The sequence below is a fragment of the Talpa europaea genome, assembly GCF_964194135.1.
Source record: "Talpa europaea genome assembly, chromosome: 8".
NCBI lineage: Eukaryota > Metazoa > Chordata > Mammalia > Eulipotyphla > Talpidae > Talpa > Talpa europaea.
Window position 1 is genome coordinate 83,616,115 of NC_140075.1, and position 25,333 is coordinate 83,641,447.

At 37.4% G+C, this 25,333-nt stretch overlaps 1 protein-coding gene across 7 annotated transcripts in view; it reads right to left on the minus strand.

Annotated features, from left to right (window-relative positions):
* Positions 1-2,330: 2,330 nt before the first annotated feature.
* The window catches only part of FERMT2 (FERM domain containing kindlin 2), a gene marked incomplete at both ends in the record, with an annotated part of 76,890 nt that continues 53,887 nt past the window's right edge, over positions 2,331-25,333 (minus strand). For 2 of the 7 annotated variants that reach the window (XM_084239940.1, XM_084239939.1), the window contains 11 exons: positions 2,331-2,504; positions 3,513-3,654; positions 3,932-4,056; positions 7,026-7,247; positions 7,357-7,463; positions 13,816-13,940; positions 15,089-15,138; positions 15,803-15,937; positions 19,718-19,825; positions 21,246-21,348; positions 21,458-21,683. In XM_084239940.1, the coding sequence (XP_084096066.1) occupies positions 2,331-2,504; positions 3,513-3,654; positions 3,932-4,056; positions 7,026-7,247; positions 7,357-7,463; positions 13,816-13,940; positions 15,089-15,138; positions 15,803-15,937; positions 19,718-19,825; positions 21,246-21,348; positions 21,458-21,683 (1,517 nt within the window). Of the gene's footprint in view, positions 2,505-3,512; positions 3,655-3,931; positions 4,057-4,622; positions 4,644-5,144; positions 5,169-7,025; positions 7,248-7,356; positions 7,464-13,815; positions 13,941-15,088; positions 15,139-15,802; positions 15,938-19,717; positions 19,826-21,245; positions 21,349-21,457; positions 21,705-22,008; positions 22,042-25,333 lie in introns of all 7 variants that reach the window. The other 5 variants (XM_084239934.1, XM_084239937.1, XM_084239936.1 and 2 more) reach the window with 5 other exon arrangements.

Here is a 25,333-nt window from a genome sequence, read left to right on the forward strand (position 1 = left end):
TCACTAGGAGGCAAACTGGGGGACAAGAGAGTGGGGCAAACCTGAGGCAGGGAAATCCTAAGAGGCTGTTCTCATTTGTGTGGAAGCAATGGGACTACAAAGGCCTCAAATATGTCAAAGACTGTATGTGACTATAGCAAGTGACTATACAAGTTGGTTGACACGTACTTACCACGAGGAAAGGGAACTATCAAAAAAAATTTTTAGCAGGAAGCTCTTAAGTTCTGGAGCAAAGTCTACTATTATCACCTGCCCTGGGAGTACAAAGGAAAGCCATGCAGAGTGTGGTATGAGCAGTTTTCTGAGCTGCTGCACTATGGCAGGCACAAGACAGAACCTGAATTCAGTTGACAGTGATGGCAATGAGAAGAGTAGACAAGGCTGCGTGAGGGAAAAGCAAATAGTAAGACTTAGTCTGATTAAATGCGAGAGGTAAAGGAGGGAAAATGCAGAACTAAAGTTCTGAGTCCAATGATAAAACAGTAGCATCGGGGGATAAATTGATGTGTGTATTTTGTTTTGTGTTGAATCAAGTCATTTTGTTGTTTAAAACAAATTCTGCCCACCTCAATGTCTGTTCATCGTATTTATGTTTAGAACTACATTTCTAACATTTAAATATCCAGTTCAATTTTATTTATAGATGGTCACTGACTCACTAGTTTGAAAGCAGTACACACCAGTAAACCTTATTGTGAATTTTGATCTTTTCCCGGGCTGGTGATGTGTGGTTCGATACTGTCTTGTGGGCGGTGACAAAGATCTGCAGCTTCCAGATAGCCCGATCACAAGGGAACAAACAATACGGTTTTCATTTTCAGTATCAATAAATGAAATGCAATGCTCACTTTATTATAAAACAGGCTTTGTGTTAGGTGATTTTATCCCAACACAAATATTCTGATCTCGTTGAAGGCCAGCTAAGCTATGAGCAAATTAGGTATATTAAATACATTTTCATCTTCTGATATTTGCAACTTTCGATGTATTTATAGGAACTAACTCCGTCCTAAGTAGAGGGAGATCCGTGTTAGGCAAAATGAGGGGTTCTCAAGTGGAAGCATGTATCTTACAGATGAAATATTTCTATCTGGTGACACTCTGCAATGCTAGCAAGTTGCTCCCACAGTACAAACTGAAGGCAAAACATTTCCAGAAAGCAAAGTTCATTTGTACAAAGTTAAAGCTATGTAAACAGTAAAAAGAAGTAGTACAAAAAGAAACATTAAATAAAAGATTTTGTTTTTATTTAAAATAAAATGCATTTATACAGACTTTAAACCATGGAGCATTGGACAATACTGGTAATCCACCCTTCCCTGGCACCCTTTTGGGCTGTGTGAGCTAAGAATTTTCTGACTAGCACCAATGCAGATTGTAACAGCGCAACAGACTAGAACATGGCCAGTCCAGGCATCAGAGTTAAGGACATTGTGGCAAGTCATGACTATGATGAAGTCATTCTTAATTTAGCAGATATTAAAACTGCACATTAGTTATATTTTTAAAAGCATTTAATTAATGCAAAGATGCTACATCTAAGCCACTTGCTAGTTGTGAGTAGTTTTTTAAAAAACTGTACAATTTTATAAAATTTGTGTTTGTACATTAGTTACACAAAATGCATATACTTCATAGACCTTTTACTTCATATTGTAATGCAAAAGTTGCATATTTTAGGCAGACAGTGAATATGCTGGTGAATACTAAGTGTTGTAATACAGTATGGTGTAAAAATAAAAACGAAAGACAATATACATACATGCTTACTCAAGGACAAAACAAACCAAGCGTAACGGACTAACAGCATTTTCCTTCAAGGTCAAATAATGACATTAAATACCAGGCATTTTTTGCAGGCCTGATTTATGTATGGGTGAGGACGGGGTGGGGATCAAATGGCTATCAGAAGTAGGGTATTTTTTAAACAGTTCAAATTAAACATACATTAAAACACATGCATTAAACATGACAAATACACTTCATATAGTTTAAGCCCTGGATAGCTTTAAAGTAGATGGCTTGAATTTTGTAGAGTTCGGCTAACTTAAATCAGTATGTTTTTATTTCTGACTTGCCCACTATTTCAGTTTTCAATTCATGGCCCTTAAGGAATGTGTGCCATCTTCAGGTCCATATATTGTATCATGATAGCAGATTAAAAGTCGTGCTTGTTAGTGCACATATTAACTGGTCTGGTAAGGCGAAAAAGTTTTCATGGTAAAATGATAAATTTCAAGCTTACTTTATTAAGCAGCATATAACAAACAAACAGCTTTTAAAGTTAAATATTGTTATGGCCGTGGAGTTTCATTACACAGTATTTGTACTCACACCCAACCACTAGTGAGTTTGTAGAACATCTCTTCATCTAAACTCTCGTTTTGGTCTTTTGCACGTGTTGAAAGAAATATGTAGCCCCCAATGAATTCATGAACCACTTTGCAATCTACTTCAGTACAAATGAAGGACAATCGTACTTCATCTGCAAACTCTACGGTGACCTGGAAGAAAGACAAAGAACTATTGGTCAGTTCCTGGAAAACTTCAGGTGGTGGTGGGGGGGGGGGTCCAAGTAGAGCTACTCTGCTATTTATGGTCCGTCTTATCAAAGTACTTGTTGTTTCTCAAATATCCCTTTCTTTAATCTTAAACTAATAATGCCTCCAATTCCAAGAGAATAAAACATCTGCGAACTTCTCCTACTCATTTTTGAAAGGTTTTCATGTTCTGAAAAGGAAGACTGAATGCAAGGGGTTTAGGTCATTAAGTTCCCAAATGGTCTCTGGTGATTCAATTAATGAGAATGTTTCTGCAAGTCCTGGGAGAAAACCTACTTCCTGTGTTTAATTTAATATTTGTTTTAGATACTTAACCTTTAGGTATCATGTTTGAATATTTCAGTAACAGGAGATCCTATGAAGTGACAGGAACTGATACAACAAGCTCAATGATTCTAAAGCAAATGACATTAGCAAAAAATTGTGCTTACTTTAAATGTTAATCACATACTTCAAATTACGAGCAGCATGATCTGTAGTCCATGTGCCAGGTTTTAGAGCCCAGGCATCTGAGTTTGAATCCTGATTCTGTTATTAAATGTGTGGTCCTGAAACCTCTAACTTTTAGAATCCTCTTTTGTAAAGGAGGGGTAATCCACCTCACCAGGCTGCGGTGTTAGAGATACGATACAAGCGTGAAGACTCCAGCATCATGCCTGCCACAGAGCAGGCATTCCAGAATCAGCTGCTGCCACTGTGATTGAAAGGGCCTACCCCACTGGACAAAGGCAACCTTAAAGAAGTCAGGGGATATTCTAAAGAGAGCAGTATATTCTCAGAATTTTCATAACTGGAATAGTTACCAAACAGGGAAATGAGTAACAGCCACATTCTATATACTTTAAGAGGTAACGGTACAAAAATAATCCTTAGAATTTAACCTTTTTATTCTTAATTTGCTGTTTTTTAGCAGGACTACATATGGATTCAAGTAACACTGTCAGAGCTTACCATTTTTATTTCCCAATTTACATTCCACTGTTTCATGTTACTGAAACGCCACGTTTTAATTGCATCCCCTGTGCTGGCATCCATCCTAATCAGTCTGTTGTATGCAATTCCAATAAGTTCTTCTTTTTTGCCCCCTTGGAACCTATAACATTAAATTTAAAAATATAAACTGTTTACTCATAAGAATAGTATTTTTTAAGAGTTAAGGTACTATTCTTGTATGGGTAAAAATAGAAATGTAGTCATCGAATTTTTAATGTGAAAGTTAAAAATACAGAAAATACATCCCAACATTCTTTAAATTTCACTCTACAATAGGTTAGATGGGTGTCAGAGAGTAGCTTTAAATGTTTAAGTTTTAATTACATATGAAGTACATTAAGTGAAAAAAATAAAGGTTTAAACATAAGGGTTTTTACCTTGCAATAAAGTGTGTGATGCCGAATTCTGGCAATGACTGCCAAGCTTGAATAAATCGCATCTTGGCTTCGATTAGACTCATCTGAGCTACATTCTGATGGGCCTCCAGAATTCTTGCTGATATCTAAACATGATTAAACATCACCGTCACCATTAGATATTATTCATGCATGGCAAAATCAATACAAAAAGATTTAAAATTTTGTACCCCAAAATCATGTAAGAAGTGGAATTAGAAAGTAGATGAAGTTACATTGGGGAAAACTATATTTCTTCTTTCAGTTTTCATATTTCAAGAAACAAAAATTACTATGCGAGTATTTAACTGCCCTAGAGACATTCTAAGCACACACGTGATACCGCTATTATATATAAGCTGGTATGTTCTAATACTCATATACATGATGAGTTTTAAATTTAACTCAAGCTATATGATGATCAGAATAAATACCTGGAATATCAGAGATTCCTAATCTAGCAGGAATATATGTCAGCTTTCAAGCACTTGAAATCACAATGATTTTGAAATTTTTCTAAAGACAGTACTAGAAAAGTTCATTTTTAATTTAAATTATACTCATTTTGGGATGACTACTCCTATAAGGAGTGGAAGGAAATTAATCCATGAAGGGAAACTGTAGCTAGGATTTAAAATATTTTTCTTTTTTTCTGTAAATGTGGAGAACTTACCAAATCTCTTATATAGCCTGGCTGTAGATGGCAATGCGAGGAAAGAAAAGGGAAGCAGAAAGAAAAAAAAAAAGGCGATCAGAAAAAATGGCAATGAAGCAAAGAAAAGTTGCGGCAACCTGCAAACCAAAATTCCAGCCAAAAACCATGCAAAAAATTACTTTAGGTGGAAACCAAGCAAAGTAAATGCAAGCATGAAAATGAAAACGAGGAAGCAGTGATCACTTTCAATTTAGAATACTAAGAAACACTTCACATGGCTCTATAGATTAAATGTTACTAAAATTAAAGATAGAAATTTATAGGAATAAAATAAAAAGAACAAATACCCTTTTATCCCCATTCTTAGAGGTTAAGGTAGAGCTGATTATTTTAGTAATAAAATAAAATATTCAACAGCTTTTAATGTCTTCTCAGATTTAGTCAGATATGATCCATGCACTGCTTTTCAGCAATAAGTTGAAGGTATAAAGTGCAGTGACCATACTTTGTTTTCATTATTTACACAAGAAAAGCAATTACCATCTGTTTTTTGCATCCTTTTTCCTGGAAAGGAAAATAGAGAGATGCCATACACTACACTAGCAATATTGACTATAAAAATAATAGCTCATTTCAATTTAGAATCACATGGATAAAATGTAGAAAATTCTTTAAAATGTAAAATCCAATTTGCAAGTCATTTCATTTAAACACAGCCATAGCAATATTAGTAAAACGAAGGCTATACTGGTGGACCAAAATGAAAACCACTTGTCTACACATCTTCCTAACCAGCTCCTGAATGCCACTGGATTCTAGAGTTTAACAAATACTGAGCATTATGTCCAGTGGTTAGCACAGCGCCTGACACACCATAGCAGCTAAACTTTTGTCTGTCAGCATTTTCAAAGTGTTGGGGCAATACATGGTCCCTACCTTCTAGGAACAACCTGTAAGACTAGTTAGAGAATGAAGAATCAAAGAAGAATGTACATTTGATGAGATACCAGCATGGAAGACAAGACCAGAAGGATCCTTAGCTGTGGCCCACGCACATCCTGCCAGTTAAAGACAAACATTGTCTTTGTCCTCTAGAGAATTTTCATTTGACATTCCAGGAGAAAACTCAGGGACAGAAAAATTTTAAAGTTGGAACTCTCATTCTAAAGGCTTCTGAAGAAATAACCCAATACTTATCTTTAGCTAAGCCAACATTTCATAGCCTTTACCATTGTACTTTTAAGGTGTTTTTTCCCCCTCCAATACCTGATAGTGGAATGATAAATTGCTAAGATTTAAAATTACTCATTGCCTTTGAAGGCAAATAAATCTACTTTAAGAAACAAGTTGATTTACAAGTAATTCTTAAATGAAATTAGTGCTTGATTCACTTTCCCTTTTTAACTTACAATCTACATTCCACAAAGTTCCCAAAGCAACATTTCCTCCATTCCTTACTCCTCCCACAGCATGAGACCAGGGGATAAACAATTTCCATGTAGCTTACACGACCTCTGAAACTTAAACATTTGACCATTAAAACTTCTGAACATTTCTAGCTAAGTGATTTTAGACCCACATGATAAACATATTTAAGGTTAAGAAGAAGTGTTGTGGGTACTTTCCTGGAGCTTTAATATGTTTAAAAGTACTCTTTAACGAAGATAAAAATGAAACTAGATCAAATGAAATGTTTATTTTAAAGATCTTCAGTCTCTCCCGCCCCCCCCATCCTTAACAAGCCTTTTCCTTTTATGGCATGATACTTGGTGTAGAGAATACTGGGGGTCTAACTCAAGAGAAATTCCCCTGCAAAGAACCGTTTATGTCGTACTGAAGAACAATTTTCTTAAACAGCAATCCTTTTATGGTTTTAATTTCCAGAAAAGAATTCTAAGCAGAGTGAACAAAAAGAGGTGAATGTCAATGGAAATTTATTAAACTTTGTCACATTACACAAATCTTGATTATGTTTTGGTTGTTAAGGAAAGACACTGTTAAAATGTAAACTACTCTTAAAAAATTTATTTCCAAAGCTGGAAAAGTCTATTCCACAGTAAGAGGCATTACAGATTTTGTTGGGAGATGCTGGTTGTGTGTTATATCACATTTACTTGGTTATTTAAGGACTATGACTACATGAATTAAGGAACAGAAAGTATTTGGGGGACATACTTCATATATTCAGGTCGCTGAAAGAACACACTATTAAAGTGACCTACTCAGATTGTTTACAATTAATATTCTACCTCATCTGTCCTATAGAAATAATTTTTTAAAAAAGACCAACTGAAAGTAACAGCTGTTTATTCCTGTTTTATATTCTAACTGCCTTATGGGAAATTGAAACTAAAGTATACATACAAAATTATAAAACAAACCAACAGAAAACAGCAGATAAAAGTAAAATGAATCAAGTACCTGCTTGTTCTTGTATTTTTTTAGATATCGCGGAGATACCAAACATTCAGGATTTATATCAGTTGTGATCTGCTCTGGTATTAACTGAGGATCTGGGTTTAAATGCTGCATCTTCAGAAAGGAAAGAATATTCTGAACTTCTAAATTGTAAGAACTGTCCGCCATGGTCTTGCCTTTGGAGGCTAGTCTGCAGGCTGCCATCCAGTGCGCATACTGTTTTTCCTGATGAAAAGAAATACTGAGGTATGAAATATATCACATGTGAGCCTTTTGAGTATAAAATATCAAGATGACTGGTCAACTGACATTTACTTTTAATTGGAAAACTTACATTGTCACAACGAAGCCAGATCTCATTCATGCCCTCAGCAACTGGAATCAGCAGTTTAATGTTAAATTTTTGGCCTGAAATGTTTACATCTGGAGTAACTTCACATCCTGTTACAAAAAAATAAAAAACGCAAACTGTTAAAATGGTCAGATTTACTTTTAAGAAATCCCATGCCAATACAGGCAGCCATCACTTTATGACTTTTCCTGCTATATAATCTATATAAATCAAGAAATAATTTTCTTTATGCCCAGTAATTCTGAGGTGGAGCAAACATACATTCTCTTTAGAAAGAACAAATGTTAATACTGTCATCTTTTCCCCCATTCCCATAAGTAAAGGAACTCTTCCCCGCCTAGAAGCAATTTTTATGTCATGAATTTGCATTCTTTTTAGCTCCTTCTATAAAGACATTAGAAACTATGTGGAAATGTATTTAATCTTCCAAGTTAAAACAAAGAGATGTTTGAAGATACACAAGGCAAAATTCATTTAATTGAATTCATCATTCAAGTGGATTTAAAAGTACACAGTGCCATGATAACTAAGCCTCTTTTCAAGGTAAAATACCAAGAAAACTAAAAAGGGAGACATAAAGTGAGTACAACACAGGTGCTAGGGCTGGCATAGAGGTACTTACTGAGTCACATCTCAGACAATAATTGGCTTGATGTGACCTCAGCTACCTGCTTCCATAGCAACATGCTGGACACTTTGTTGTGACTCAATTACTATTCCTCTGAAATGTTAAATGCAATAGCGCATTTTGATCACTCTTCAATCCTAATTCTGTTCAAACTCTTTGAGAGCCTATCCCTGTAACCCCTCAATTTTCTCAAAATCAGCAACTTGTTTTCACCTCTTCCTTCTCCCCAGTCCAGACTAGACCCCATTCACCAGATGTTATCTCCAACTCCCTAGACTCAAGGTCTTTTCATTATACACACTCAGCAAAACCTAAATCCTCACTCAACCAGTTATACTGCGCTACTGCGCGCTGTGTTTGGGCTGCTGAGCACTTTAAGAGGGAAGGAAAAAAAGTCACCAACGGAGCAGACCGGTTCCACTAGAAACCCAGGGATCCCAACCTCAACAGGGTCCTTGACACTTAGCAATTCTTCATTTATAGACATTCTCAACCTTGTTTATTTCAAATCTTCAGATCTCCTATGGCCACTCACTCTCATGGAAAACCTCACCTCTCATGAAAGCTATCAGAAGTGAAGTTCCCAGCTTCCTGCCACCATACCAGATAAAGCTACTGCCCTCATGCTCACCTGGCAGAAGAGGCAGCTGTCCTACAGCTCATGGCTCTCTATCCACATGGAATGCGTTTTCCACCTAGCTCCACCACAGAGATGCCTTTCTACCATGACATTTCCATCAGCATGTAACAAGGTTCCCTGAGTATCTGCCCTCTTAAACCACAAAATGTCTCTCTCCTCCACTTTATACCTCGATCTGTTTTCTACTCCTGTTATAGGTAAGGTTCATTAAAAAGCTCTTTGTTCTGGGCCCCCCCTGGTGGCGCAGCGGTTGAGCGCTGGGTTGTGAGGCTGCCTGCAGCCTCTGCAGCTCCAGTTCGATTCCCCAGCAGCCGGCAAGGGTCCCACACACAAAAAAAAAGCTTTGTTTCTTCCCAATGAGTGTACTTTGGCTCCCACACTCAAAATGCTGAAATCTGCTCAATTTGGGTTTTTTTTTAAATAAATTTTATTTTTATATTCCCCATACAATTGCAACCCCCTTATTTTGACTCCAATCTCTCCCCTCCCGCCCCCCACCCCCCATAGAGTGTCTCTGGTTCATAGTTTTTCGTTGACCTTGACTTTCACTTTCTTAGTTATTCATTTTCCTGGTCCCTTATTTAAGTTTTCTAGATTCCTGCTATGAGTGAGACCATCCAGTATTTTTCTTTTTCTTTCTGGCTTATTTCGCTGAGCATAATCCCATCCAGCTCCATCCATGTTGCTGCAAATTGCATGTGTTTATCTTTTTTGAATGCTGAGTAATATTCCATGGTGTATATGTACCACATCTTCTTGATCCAGTCATCTATTTTTGGGCATTTGGGTTGTTTCCAAAGCTTAGCTATTGTAAATAGTGCTGCTATAAACATAGGGGTGCAGATGCCCATTAACCATCTCCATGTGGCTAAATGCTTACCTTTTTGTAGCCTCTGCTGCTGTTGTCTTTTTTAAACAACTTTTACCTTAGCTTCCATCATAATTCATTTCCATGATCTTCCTACACATATTTTTATTGTTTCCTTTGCAAGATCCGTTTCCTTTAATCTGCTTGTCTCTTAAAATGCATATCCTATCCTTAGCATTCTCTTATTATATAGTTTGTACTAATGCTGTTACCAGATTAGTATCTGTAACAGAAAGCTTTCCTATGATCCAATGGACTATAGGTAATCTCCAAGTAGCTATGCCACAGACACCTCAATTTCAAAATATCTAAAACTGGGTATCTCTGGTGGCGCAAGCGGTTTAAATCTCAGTACTATCAAGCTATCACCAGCTACTGCAACATGAGTTCAATCCCCAGCCAAAGAGCTAATCCACATGGCACAGCCGACCTCTCATTCTCATCCACTGTTCCCTTTAGCAGTGTATTTCAGTAGATTTGCCTGTTCTGCTCCCCACTGTGTCTCTGGTGCATCCGCTCACACTCCCTGCACCTCTGGCCTATATCCCAGTTCTTGTATGCATAAATCAATAAAAATAAATCTTTAAAAAAATAAATATCCAAAATCAAGCATATTTTCCCCAAACCCAGTTCTTCCATATTCCATTATCAGTATCCCTTTATCCACCCAACTGCATAAGCCAGAAACAAGTCCCTTCCCTTTAGGCTCTCCCAAACCAATACCCAGTCTTTTGATTGAACTGCCTCAGTATCTACTGTATTCCCACCCTCTTCTCCATCCATACTTACACGTAGTTTGGATCACTATTACTGCTCTAACATGACTCCTCTAGTATAAAAATGGATCTTTTGTTTTCACATTAATAATCTTTAAGTGGGGGCCACCCTGGTGGTGCAAGGGGTTAAGACGCAACCTATGAAGCTCTCTGCAGCCTCTGCAGCATGAGTTTGATTCCCCGGCCAGGGATGTGCCCACATGGTGCAGCAGACCTCTCCTGTCTTGCCCACTGTTCCCCTCAGCAGTGTATTTCAGTCAATCTGCCTGTTTTGTTTCCCACTCTATCTCTGGTGAATCCTCTCACCCCCCACACCTCTGGCCTGTACCCCAGTTCTTGTATGCATAAATAATTCTTTTAAAAAATCATCTTTCAGTGGTGCACCACTGCTACCAGTTTAAAAAAATAAACTCCTTAAAATTTTAATCCTCTAATTCCTGCCATTCTCTTCTGTTCTTATCTGTTGACAGGAGTAAGATGCAACAGCTGTATTCGTCTTGCCCCCTTAAACACTAAGTTGTAGCAGCACAACCCCCACACTGTCCTCCTCTTACTCCCCTGTGGTTGCTGATCATTTTCTCCAACATTTTTGCAAATCAGTCTCTGCCTGAGAGACACTCTCACCAACTCTCCTCCTTCCATGAAGATTTCTATTTTTCTCTTTCAGATCTCAATTCTGATGTTATTTTCACCATGGAGCCTCTTAATTCTCTCTGCCATCACTGAAGACTGGTAAAGCACCTTTCCCTTGCTTTTTTGACTGTTAATAAATAGTATTTTAAAAAGTAAATTGTCTAAATTGCAACTGTTTATCACCCCATAATCTAAACATCTTGAGGGATGAGGCTATAATTTCTTCATGCCCATGCTTTTAGTATCTGCTAGACTGATTTTTTTTTTCTTTTTAGAACTTTGTGTTTTAGCTCTCTAAGGGTCTTAAAGAGCATCTAGTCCACATGTGTATATGTCAAAGGGAAAAACCAAGGGTTATCTTCCAAAAGCATGGGGCTTACAAAATTTAATTCTTTGGTCAGTGTTACGTTTATCAGTACGATATGCTGGGAAGGTTTACTCCTTTGCAAAGGGTGGGATGAGAACACCTAAGCTGTTCTCCACACCAGGACAAGATTTTTCAGTTATATAAGAGGAAGGTTAAGGATGTAAATGGAAAAGAGAGGAAAAGGAGCAGAATACAGATCTAGTATCTAAATTAAAAGTTGGTTATCTGGGCAGCTTAAGAGAGAAGCAGGAAAGCTTTATCAGAGTCTACGGATAATGGTAGAATCCCCCCGCTCCCAAATTAAACTCAGGCTCAGTGCCTTTTTCCCTAAGTCATTATTAAAACTTACATGAAAACTATAGAAATCAAACAGATGGGCATAACAATCCTCTGCATAAAACAGATGTTTTCCCTTTTTTACAATTTGTCTATAAAGCAACAGTTCAGATGTCTACTGTTAGACGAGAGATAGGGTAGATTTGGATTTTGCTGAAATACAATTTAATAAGAAAAATTAAGAATACAGGTCCATCAAAAGAACCTCTGTATTTTAAGTGATATGTGAAATTATTTTGGGAATGATTTTTGAGTCAGAGGCCTTCATCTTTGATTCTTTTGCCCAAATATGATTATTTTTAGTTACAAAGGCATACTCCTTTACTAATAACAATAAATATACATGTAAAACATAACCCAACAGAGACGGACAGATAGAAATAACTCCCTGGGGCCTCGCTGGTGGCGCAAGGGATTAAGCACCGCACTATGAAGCAATCCAAAGCCTCTGCAGCACCAGTCTGATCCCCGCCCAGCCAGGGAGAAACCCACACGGTGAAGCAGACCTCTCCTGTCTCGCCCGCTGCTCCCCTCAGCAGTGTATTTCAGCCTACCTGTTATGTTCCCCACGCTGTCTCTGGTGAATCCTCTCACCCCCCCCCCCATTTCTATATGGAAAAATACATCTTTAAAAAAGATAAATAACTCCCTGAATGCTACCTTCAGAACCAGCCTGCCAAGGGAGGTGTAACATTTGCTACACCCAGGAAGCTGGGACACCAGGCCACCTCCACTTGCAGCTAGCTCAGAGTCCAGAAGTACTTCATGCCTTTCTCAATTCTGCTCTCTATCCCTTAACTCAGTTAGAAATTCAAATCTTATATGAAATACATCTGATTAGAATCTAAATCTCATTGGAAATGAGTCTAGAAAATGAATTTTTGTTTTCTAGCCTCTACTGTAAGGGAAGGCACAGTAAAAGGAGCCTCTGGAGTGGCAAGGCCCCAACCTACTGCATCTCCCACCACGCATGCCGGGTGGCAAGAACCCTGGGAGAACTGTGTAAGAGCGTTCTCAGGGCTGCAGCTTCCTAGTGCAGTCCAGGAAATCCCTGGCAAACTGGAAGTGAGCCAGGAGGTTTTGTGAACAGTGTCACAAATAACAAGTTTGGACACTGTTAAGAGGCACATCCACAATCTAAGGTCAGTTAAAGTTAAAGCAGTTAAAGTTAAATCACAGCAAAAGGCAGCAGCACATCCTCCAGCTGCAGAAGAATCAGACCAACCTGGAGAGGAAATTCTTTTACCACCTGACCAGTGCATCAATCAGATGAAAGTGATGAAGGGGTAGTCTGAAGAAGGAATAGAAGAAATCACCAAAATAGGAAATGTAGCTGTAGCTCCATAAACCCAAGAAGAAAAAAGAGAACAAAGCCAATAGCTCAGAGTCCTCAGCCAGGCTAATACAGGACAGGAAGCAAGCCTACCACGGACACCAAAACGGAGAGCAAATGTGTCCAGCCATGTGTGTTCAAATACCCTGGTTCTAAGACAGCTTTGGATTCGAGATGAGGAAACAATGAGGTTCAGGTCATCAGGTAGGAGAAGCCTAAGAGCAGTAAGTAGTGTACCCTGAGGCTGCCCCAAAGCAGAGTGATAAAGAAGACAAAAATGTTTAGGGAAAAAGATGTTGGGGAAGGGGTGGAATTTGACCAAACGCTGCAAGTACCAACTACCCTGTTGGTAAGCTGGAAAACTAAGACTGGGGACACTGAGGGGGGCCAGCTTATCATCAGTGAAGGTCAAGAAGATGAGTAGGATGGTGACAAGGAAGAGAGAAACCGGCAAAGAGTGGGAAGAGAAGTACAGCGTAGATAAGAACAAAGCAGAATCTGAAACAGACAGGCAGCTCCTGTACAGTAATGAAAACTCAAATGTCCTAATTAATGCAGAAGATCAGGAGAGAGATACCATAAATTTACTTACCAAGTGAGAAGAGCAAAATCACACACTTCAAGTAAGGAATGCGCAAAGAGGTTATTACAACAAAATATTCATGTGAAATTGAATACTCAAAACTGGTAAGAACTAAGAAAATATATATATACACACACACACATTTAAAACATAGGAGGAATCTTCACACATAAAACTTGTGTGCAAACTCCTATGTCTACATAAAAAAGGAGCAAAACTGCTGAAAACCTCTCCGCTCCCCTTCCCCAACAGTGGGTAGTTCTAAGGATTTCCTTACCTCTTAGGTTCATCTGATGAGCAGGTGTGCCACTGGATTCTTCTTTGCTCTTATAGCAAGAAATAGATGTATCTTTAAAAGTGCACCAATACTGCTTGTAACCTTTTAGAGTCAGCTTTTTTGGCCTGTATGTCAAATAGAATTTAGGGAAGAAACCACTTGAGTAACTATCAGTGCTATGTTTTAGCAGCAAAGTTTCACGATGTTAAAAGCCTGAGGCCGAGTTTTACAAATGCTGACTTTAGTACCTTTCAGCCAGTATGTTCTACTCATGTTGCTGTTACTGGATTTGCCCCTTCCTTTTCAGTCTACTGAGAAAGATCTAAAAGTAGTGAGTGGATAGAGGGGAAAGGCAGTCGGGTTCAACACTCCAGTATTTCTGTCAGCTGCAGTTACCTCTGTCACTAGCAGGGCGCATGGCAAAGTGAAATGAATGTGAATAACCTGAAGGTCCCTATGTCTCATAATTATCTTGTCTTTAGCGCCTCTCTGAACATGCAAGTTTACCTGGCATGACTCGAGGGAGGGAGGTGCTCGTCTCTCTCAGGGATGCATTTCAATGGTGACTTAACCTTGCCACTCCAATGTAAACGTGAAGAAGACAGAGCAGTCATGAGGGAGAATGGGTAAGGAAAGGTAATACAGAAGAGAGAGATGTGTCAAGGGGCAAGCGGGGGGTCAGCAGCAGCATCTGAATCATGCCCTTATCTCAGAGTGGTTACACATGCTGAGCTCTATATGCTTACCTACAGTAATTCTGTGTCGCTACCCCATAATGGCTGTAGTATCATATTCCACATCACCTTTCCTTTTTCCCCTCTTGGCCTTAACTCCTAGCTCTCATGATTCTGTGAATCTGACTAGATTGTTTAAAAGTCTACATAATGCACACTGGAACTTTATTATAAAATGTTCCATGAATGAATGAATAGAACTCAATAGCGTATGAGTCCCACACAAGGAAATGATCATTGGCAGTAACAGTTCATTCTGTACTGCCTTCTCCCTGAGGCTTTATACCAAGACACACTGTATATTTCAGAATCTACATGATGCAATCTAGGTTACACAACCTTTTTTTTCCTCCCTTAAGTTTATCAGATAAAACACATTAATGAGCACTGTGAGAGATGTTTATTTTCCCTCATAATTTGATATTCATCTGACTTGTAAACAGATGCATTTGCCAGTGAAACTTAAGTTCAATTATCATAATGCTGAAACTGACACTTATCCATTAATATTTGGAATCCCTCCCTTTTTTTGTACTTACTTGAAAACTTTAATATAGTCAGCAAGTTCAGGGATGGAAGTGATGTCACCCTAGGGTAAGAATTAAATCACGTTTTTATTTTTCTTGAAAATTGAAACTTTGCCACCGATATCAAGAACTAGATTATTTCATAAACAAAATTTAAAAGCAGATTTTAAACACACAATCATAGTATATGATCCTATAGTATAAAGGCGTTTTTAAATGGCATAGAAAGGTAATATAAAATTTGGCCAAAAGTACAACTTCTACAACTCACAAAATATACTGTAGATTCTAATAAAGCTAATATTGTAGCTACAGATGAAAATTTTGTAAGTCATAACATCCCTGAGGTCTTTCTTCTATAATAACTAATTCCTAAGCTTTAAAACCAAATTTAACATTACCATTTTTTCCTGAGATCTATTTTTCTCCACTTTTAGTGACAGTTCAAATTTGAAGATGATTAAATAGATTCTACTGTCTATAGAAATGGCTTTTCCTTCCATTACTAGTAAGAGAATGTGCAGAGTAGGGGTAGAAGAGCTTTACTATCTTGGCTAGCACTAGAAACTATGTTAATTTAAATTTTTTCTCTGGAAAAAATTATACTTGAATTCTCTAAAGCATTAAATATTTATCTATATCCCCCGAATACTTCAGGAGAACCCAAATCCACAAAAAGGCAAGTATCAATTCAATCTAAATTAGTTGATAAAAAGATTCACCTACCAAAATTGTTGATGTTTTACCCCCTTCCAAAGTAATCTCCAAATCTGAAAGGGCAGCATCAACTTCATCAACTTCTTTGTCACTGTTGTTCAAATGATTCTCTGATGTCATAATTGATAGTTTATTGATATGATACTGAAACCAAAAACAGTTTACTTAAATGACTGTTCTAACTATAAAATTTTGAAACGAGACTATCTGCATCTATATTGAATGCTTTTTCATTACTTAATTTGAAAAGATAATAGAAATAAAGGACCTAAAATCAATGTCCTAAACATGCTGGTAAATAATTATGCGAAAGTAATAACCACCTGGCGGCACAGGTGGTTGAGCGCAGCACGGTGAAGCTGTCCACAGCCTCTGCAGCGCGGGTTCGATTCCCGGCCGGCCCAGCCAGCGAGAATCCCATATGGTGAGGCAGACCTTTCCTATCTCGCCCACTGCTCCCCTCAGCAGTGTATTTCAGTCGGTCTGCCTGTTCTGTTCCCCACTCTGTCTCTGGTGAATCCACTCACCCTCCTGCGCATCTGGCCTGTACCCCAGTTCTTGTATGCATGAATAAATAAATCTTTAAAAAAAAATTATTTGAAAGTAGGGTCTGTGGATGAGCTCATAGGTTGGGAAGCTGTAAGAATTAAAAGTTAAGACACTGACCATTAAGCTCCACATGAGCAGTTATTTTTGATGCATTATTCCCTGTGTCTATAACTGGATCTTACACCAGTGCATACTGAGTGACTGAACAAAATATAAATGTCTTTTGTAGAAATGGATTAACATTTATTACCTTGTATTACTAAAACTGCCCAGAAGGAAGAAATTCGTTATCACTGTTACAGTGAAAACTAAAGATCCACTTACACTCAATTCTGTGTTGACAACAATAGAGATGTTTATTTAGATGTTTATTTATTTAGATGTTTATTATTTATTATTTATTTATTTAGATGTTTATTATTATTTATTTAGATGTTTATTTAGATGTTTATTATTGTTTATTTTTAGTTATTTAAGAATGACTAGGATTACACTTGTGTGTGAATATACACACACAGACACTCCAATATACCTACATGCATGTAATATAAATACGTACCCCTATGTAGATAGAAAAATCTTTGGGTATAAAGTAATGAGTCATAATTTTAAATACAGTTAAGTGGCTTAGAGCAAATATTACACCTTGAGGCTAAACCATACAGAAACAGCACTTCAAATGAAACAGCACTTCAAATTTCTAAAATATTCACTCATTGAATACACCACCTCTATTCACAGGTCCATTATCAAAGAGTTCATGAATTAGGCATGAATAGTCCTAAGGTATATAGTCTCCAGCTGTTCTTTGATTTGTGCTGAAATGAGATCTTTATACTGGTAGAAACTTCTCTGCTCACAAATAATGGAAAGTGGGCTGAGGGCTTCAAGGCAGTGGCCTCGAATGTCAAAGTATACTGAGAATCATGTGGATAGCTGATTAAGAAGGTTTTTAGGTTTACCCTGGAATGTGCAATTTTATTAAGTGCCTTTTAGGTGATACTTAAGAAACCCTACCTATGAATAGGCTTGGTCATAACATACCAAGCACGAGCTATCTGTTAAATGTCAGAGTACATATTTGGATCTAAATGTTTTAAAAACAGTGCTGTTACATACTCATCTACTTCACTTGTTATCCATAACTTATTATCTTTTTTATCCACAGTTTCTTTCAATTATTTTGTCTCTCTTTACTATTGTAGATATATTTTACTCAAGGAACCAGAATCCCCAAGTAAAGACTATGCAATAAAAAAATACTAAGCATCTCTGCCAAACTTTCAAAGTTCCCCATTTCTGATAAGGAATGGCTCCCTGGAGCCCTTGGGTTAGGCTCTGGGAAGGCTTCTACAAATGATGTGTAGACCAAAATGCTCTCATTGGGCCTCCCCGGTGGCGCAGCGGTTGAGCACTGGTTTGCAAAACTGCCCGCAGCCTCTGCGGCGCCGGTTCGATCCCCGGCTGCTCCCCGGCCACCGGAGGAGGGTCCCACATGGTGCGCAGACCTCTCCTGCCGCCCGCTGCTCCCCTCAGCAGTGTACTTCGGTCCTTCTGCCTGCTCTGCTCCCCACTCTGGCTCTGGTGAATTCTCTCACCCTCCCGCGCTTCTGACTGTACCCAGTGCTTGTATAAATAAATAATAAAAAAAAATAGGTCCCTCAAGAAGGAAGCAAGTTTAAAAAAAAAAACAACAACAAAATGCTCTAATTAAATCTAGTTTCTAAAGTGTTTCTTCTGCACTATAGAGTATCTGCTGTACGATGCCTGAGGACAGGAGCAAGCTGCAGAACAATCCCATTTCTGTGAAGGTACAACTGTGTATACACTTACTAAAAAAATACTTTCTGAGCACCGATTTTTTGCCAAGTACTGTATTTATTGGATTTTAAAAAAAAATGTTACTATCCAATGATATCTGTGGCTTTTCCATATATGCTTTTTACATGCCTTATTCCATTGTTGGCAAAACCTTCACTAGAAAAGTATTAGCTCCATTCTAAGTGAGAAAGATACAAAGTCATAACCAAGTAAGGGATTTTTAAAAAATAACTGCTTCCAGGATGAATTCAAGAATTTCTTCAAATAGTGTGAATCATCTAGAAACATAATAAAAGATTCTTACTAGTTGATTAAGCAAGTCTGTAGAAAATGTATTAACTCATCTGTCATCAATGATTTTCCTTGTCTGAACTTTGTTTCAATTCCCTTCTTTCATCATGCAAACTAAGAAATTAGCTGTTCTTCCTTCTCTAAAGTACTTTTGAGTACTAATGTAAAACTTCTCTGGGTGCTTAAAAGAATTTGGACGATTATTTATGTTCTGAGGAAAACGAAATTTTTATAGTGAAAGCTTTTCATAACAAAATGTCAACTTTGTTTCTTGTACTTTTGTTATTTAAAAAACATCAACTTTATGAGGACTTGAGGTGAAACGAGAATAGCACCATATCTGGAGAACACTAATAAAACCTCACTTAACTATCTGAAATGTAAGAAAGACTAATCTTAGTGGTCATCAGACCTCAGTGTCTCTAAGAAAGCTGATGTGTAGGTGCCACCCTAAAGCTACTTTACCAGAGTGGGTGGTAATAATAAAGCAGACAAAATTTTAATAAGCCCACTATAATTACGAAGTTATATTTTCCTTCTGTGTAAGAACCACATAGGGAAAAACACTTGATTTAATCTAAGAAAAAACATCAGCTACCTAACATCTTAAAAATTAGTATTCTAGAGCTTCCCTGGTGGCGCAAGGGGTTAAGACTCAACCTATGAAGCTATCCGCAGCATGAGTTCGATCCCTGGCCAGGTTGCTGCCCACATGCGCAGCAGATCTCTCCTGACTCACCCGCTGCTCTCCTCAGCAGCATATTTCAGTCAATCTGCCTGTTCTGTTCCCCACTCTGTCTCTGGTGAATCCCCTCATCCCCCCACACCTCTGGCATGTACCCCAGTTCTTGTATGCATACATAAATCTTTTTAAAAAATCAGTATTCTAAAAATTTGTTGAATTTCACTAGTCTCTTAAAATTTTATCATCTTAAAAGGGTATTTCTGCTACAGACCAGTTTACAAATGTTATCATCCCCAGTTATTTATGTTTAATATAGATTTCCCAGGAAAAACTGGGCAGGTGTAAGCTAACATACATCTGGGGATGAAAGGGTAATTCTTCTCCTATAGAATACAGAAAATTTACCATTAAACTCTTAGTTAAGGTAGAAAAAATGCCTTCTTAAATGTCTTTACTTTCTACATGGCATAAAGTGAATGTATCAAAATGATACTGGAGTCACTTTACCACTTTACTGTTTAAAAATAATCCCCCAAACTTTCCTCCCAAAAGTCCCAGTTACCAATACTCTCCATTACCTGCAAGGCTGCAAACATCATCATTTCTTCTTCAGTACATTCAATTTCTTCTAGGAGAATAGCCCATTTGGCCTGCTCATACAGCTGATTGATTCTGATTGCATCATACTGCAGGTAAGAGACATTTTGTTAATTAAAATGCTTGAAAATATATAATCTTTTTCTGCGATTTTTATTCACATCAAATAAGAAGAAAGATACCTATAGGGTTAGATATACCTATCTATACCCACATTTAACTTTCCATTTAAAATAACATCAAAACATGCCAAGAGCATATCAAAAATAGGTTCCATATGATATTTTTCCAGGAAAATAACCATTTTCTATATATATAATATTTTATGTAACACATAATGTAAATAATATATACGATATATATATGCTATATATTATATAATGTAGATACACATACACACAAATATGTTATAGTCCTTAACAAAAGGACTAAATAACTGGAAGACATTAAGGCATACTTGACTGTTTTTCAGTATTTTTTTTTTTGCAACTTGTGGTACTAATGTCAATCAGTGTAAATTAAGTATTTGAAGGAACATCTTGCTCACAGTGGAAATGCACACCCAGAGAGAGTGAGTGAGGTCCCTGGAAATGTAATTAAGAATCCAAAACAGAGGGTATATGAATTATCCATTCAGTTATTTACTAAAAAATCAGCAGTAATGTCCCAGCAACACCATCTTAGAATACTGACAAAATACATAGCACCTCACTACCCCTACAAAGTTATGTTACCCAAAGCAGCTTTGATGTTACTAAAATTAGGTATGATATGGCCTGAAAAGGAATTCAAATTTTTATATTTCTATTATACACATTTTACTATTATAATTATCTCAACAGATAATAACTACATACATTAAAATCTAGACTAAAATTTAGACTTGAATGAGACGAAAGTTAAGACGTGTTTTTCTCTCTTTCAAGGACGATAGGGAAGCAAAAGATCCAAATGCCCGTGCCATGTGTTTTCTGGGCAAATATTCCAGGTTTTTATAATGAATTTAAATCTTATCAGAAATGCAAAATACTTCAGTAGCTCAGATGATGCCAATCATTTGATAGCCAAAGACTGTTAATATGTTTTTTACTAGTGACTAGAAGAATTAGTCTTAAAACAATTTTTTTGAAGCAGTACCTTTTGAAATCTGAAATTAAAAAGATCTTTCGAAAACACTTCCTTGGCATGAAGTACAGTTGAAAAGTGTAAATCAAAACACCCAATCTAACTTTTGCTAATTATACAGTACGAAATATTGTAACTTTAAAGTACAAATCAACAAAATATTTAGTTATCTTAACAAAAACCAGAAAAATGTTTAGCTATATTTCCAACCTACTAAAACAACAGACTTAGTTAAATTACAGGTCTCTTTGTCTAAAGCTTTGGATTTTTAATAGTATTCAACACTTGCTCTATATAAATGATTCCCAGCCAACAATCAAAAAACAAACATCCAAATGAATAAAACAAAAAGGAAAAAAAGCAACCCCTCTAAACCCTAGGTACCTTTGGATTCAAATCAAAAAAGCTGTAATACTTGAATCGGAGCAGCAAGGCCTCATTTTCTTTCACATCCTGTTCCATCAGAGATCTTGAGGAATCAAGCCACCTGGACATATTAACAAGAGCAGTGGAGCAAAACAAGACAGATTAAATAACATTTCTATCTCTGGTTGGATAGAGACATTCTTCCATTGTGTCTTCATTTTAAAACATACCCTTGATTGATTTTTGCTTTGTCCAGAAGAGCTTGAGGCTTGAACATTTTTGCCAAGATTTCTGGTGATGTGATTGGCTGACTGACAGCAAGTATACCAGGATTGCCTTCTGACAAAGCACTGTCACCGAACCAAGCAGAAGTCGGTGACAAGGGGCTTCCATCGTGAGCATCATACGTGGGGGTCATTGTTTTACTATAAAGTCCTGGGCTTGAATATATACTTCCTAATAAATAACAAAGAAAACAGGAAGTAAGTATGTGGTACAGAATATTAATTTCCAATAATACAAGCTATTATGATATAAAGCACACTGTGAAATATAAGCTTCAATCTGGAAGAAAAACTTAGTACATTACTTGACCTTGTCTTGAAAATACATGACATTAACACTACTTGTGAAATATTAGAACACGTAATAGCAAGGCGAAAGAATATAAGTAGGAAACTCGGGGGGGTGTGTGAAAATCAGTTCAAGAGAATTAGAAATTAAGGATATAGTTGAAGCAGACAGACCAACACTTTTTGTTTTTAATTGTGGTAAGGCTCACCTTTCAGAGGGCCAATGTAAAGAACATCAGTGCCTATAGGAGAGGAAAGAGAGGAGTTCAGAAAGGAAAGGAAAGTGAACAACAGAAGACAGAAATAAAAGAATGAAAAGGAAGTGGGAGGAAGAAATACAGATATTCCCCCCTAATTATGAATTATAAACCAAAGTAAATATTCCACATCGATTTAAGAGTAAAGAACCCTAGAAATTATAATGCAAGATATTTTTGACCAATTCAAAAGAATGAAGGTATGCACTAAATTGTCTAATGACATTTATCACCCTTTGAAATTCATACCCTGTTTTAAGGCGATTCAATGTAACTGAAAAAATCCACACATATTGAAAACAACTTTATGTTAATATTTTCTCAGGAATACCAAAATCAGTTCTAACAGATTTACAAATGAAGGATTAAAATGCAAAGGCATAGATAAAATTTTGGCCTAAGGAGAGGTTAAGAAAGATACATTTTATCATCAAAACCCCTGAAGGCGGACATACTGTCTTTATCTTCTGATCCTTATTATTAAAGGGCTATGTATATTAAAAAATGAGATCAGTCAACTAGTGACATAACTATCAGCTAAATAAAAATTAAGGTGATTAGGTTAAATCTTAATGTTAAAGGCTTCTTTTTCCCAAGTTCTAAATGGCTATTACATTGTTAATGGAGGATAGAAGAATTGCTGCTTTTCTTACCTAGAAACTTAAACTACAGGGTATTGGTGAAAGGCTTACTTAGACACCCCACATAATTACTCTGCTGTTGAAAGAATACATGTAAGTGTGGAAAAACATTACTATCTATGCAGTCTTCCATTTGTTTTGTTAGGCTTTATAGTAAAAACTCATTTACTGTTCCCAATACCCTTGCTCACTCTCATTTTAGAGAAGCAAACTGAGGCAAAGAGGTTAAATGACTTGTACAATACAAAGCTATAAATCAGGAATCTGACAGCAGCTATATACACTACTTCCGTGTACCATAATTTAAGTCATTTCCAACTGGTGTACATTTATTTCTTTAGTTTTGTTACTGATGTCACCGCTGCTACTGCAAAGAATGCTTTCAAGAAACATGTTTGTATTTAGCAGCCTCCTTGGATCATAGGGTGTGTGCATTTTAAATTCCTTTTAAGTCTCAGTTCAATGACAGTCCTAACTACTTGGTACTTCTGGCGGCTCAATTTAAAACATTTGAAGCAGAAAACTAGTACAGGGTAAGACAAAGTAGCATATTTAGTAACAACATGATTTTGCCCAGCAGCATGGAAAGGTAACGTGTAAGGAGAGAAGTTCAATGGGCACTACAGTTTCAGGCCACCTACTATGGACAGTTAAAACCCCAACAGCTCCTGAGACTATTGCTCTATTTTCACACAGTAGAAACAGCTTCATAACTTGATAATAAATTCTTTCTTATATACTTACTCTTACAGTATTAATAACCAGTCATACCATGCTGCATAAGTGTTACATTCCCATGACTTTTGTTTTTTTTTTTTTTCATAACCAGGGCTGTACTTTGACTCTCTTTTTTTTTTAATAGAGGCATGTTTATTTATTTATTTGTTTGTTCTGTTTACACATGCACTGGGTACAGTCAGAAGCGCGGGAGGGTGAGAGAATTCACCAGAGCCAGAGCGGGGAGCAGAGCAGGCAGAAGGACCGAAGTACACTGCTGAGGGGAGCAGCGGGCGGCAGGAGAGGTCTGCGCGCCATGTGGGACCCTCCTCCGGTGGCTGGGGAGCAGCCGGGGAACGAACCGGCGCTGCAGAGGCTGCGGGCAGCTTCGCAACCCAGCGCTCAACCGCTGCGCCACCGGGGAGGCCCTACTTTGACTCTCTTAACTCATGCTGCCTTACCCAACTCTGTACCTAGCAGCTTAGTGATTTCTTTTTTTTTTTTAAAGATTTGCACATAAGGAAGATCATAGAGTATTTATCTTTGACTTACTTCACTTAGCATAAATCCCTCCATATTGTTCCAAAAAGCCAGATTTCCTTCTTTTTGTGGCTGATGACACTTAATGACATTTCACTCAACGAAGGACTGCATTTACAAAAGCAGTCCCAATATAAATGCTACAGCCTAGGTGTGTAGAGGCTACTCCATTCAGGTCTGTGAGTATACTCTATGATGTTTGCACAAAGTAAGAAATCCCTAATGATGCATTTCTCAGAATGTTTCCCTGTGGTTAAGCAACATGTGACTGCACACCACAACATTTTTATCATGCTGTGATAAAAATGGTCACTGCACCTTGGCAACTGTAAATAATGCTGCTATGAACATGGGAGTGCATTTATCTTTTCAAGTTAGCATTATATATTCAGATAAATAATCAGAAGTGCAACAGTTGAATCATATGGCATTTCTTAATTTTTTGAGGAACCTCCATTCCATTTTCCATAGTGGCTATACCAATTCACATTGCTACCAGCAGTGCACAAGACTTGCCTTTTCCCACAATCTTGCCAGCATTATTCCTTATTTTTTTTTTAAAACATTCTAACAAATGTGGAGCGCATCTCACTGGTGATTAATGATATTGAACATCTTTTCATGTATCTGTTGGCCATTTGTATTCTCTGAGAAAATGTCTGTTCAGAACCTTTGCCCATTTCTTAGAAGAATATTTTTTATTTAGTTATATGAAGTCTTTATATATTTTAGATAGTAACTCTTTATTAGATATGTGATTTTCAAATGTTTTCTACCATTCCTTAAAGTTGCCTTTTCATTTTGTTGATAGCCTCCTTTGCCGTGCAGAAGTATTTTAGTTTAGTACCACTTGTTTAAATATTTTTTGTCTTTGCTTTTGGAATCAGCTCAAAAAAAAAAAAAAAAAAAATCACACACCATAGATGAAAACCTGTTTGCATCTAGAATTCTTATAGTTCCAGGTCTTACATTCAAGTCTTTAATTCATTTTGAGCTAATTTTTGTTTATAGTATAAGAGTGGTCCAGTTTCTTTCTTTTTTTTTTGTTTGTTTGTTTATACAAGCACTGGGTACAGTCAGAAGCGCGGGAGGGAGAGAGAATTCACCAGAGCCAGAGCGGGGAGCAGAGCAGGCAGAAGGACCGAAGTACACTGCTGAGGGGAGCAGCAGGCAGAAGGAGAGGTCTGCGTGCCACGTGGGACCCTCCTCTGGGTGGCCGGGGAGCAGCCAGGGATGGAACCAGGGCTGCAGAGGCCGCAGGCAGCTTCGCAACCCAGCGCTCAACCACTGCGCCACTGGGGAGGCCCCAGTTTTTTTTTTTGCCTATGGCTATAGAGTTTTCCCAGGACCATTTATTAAATATACTGTACTTTCCAGGT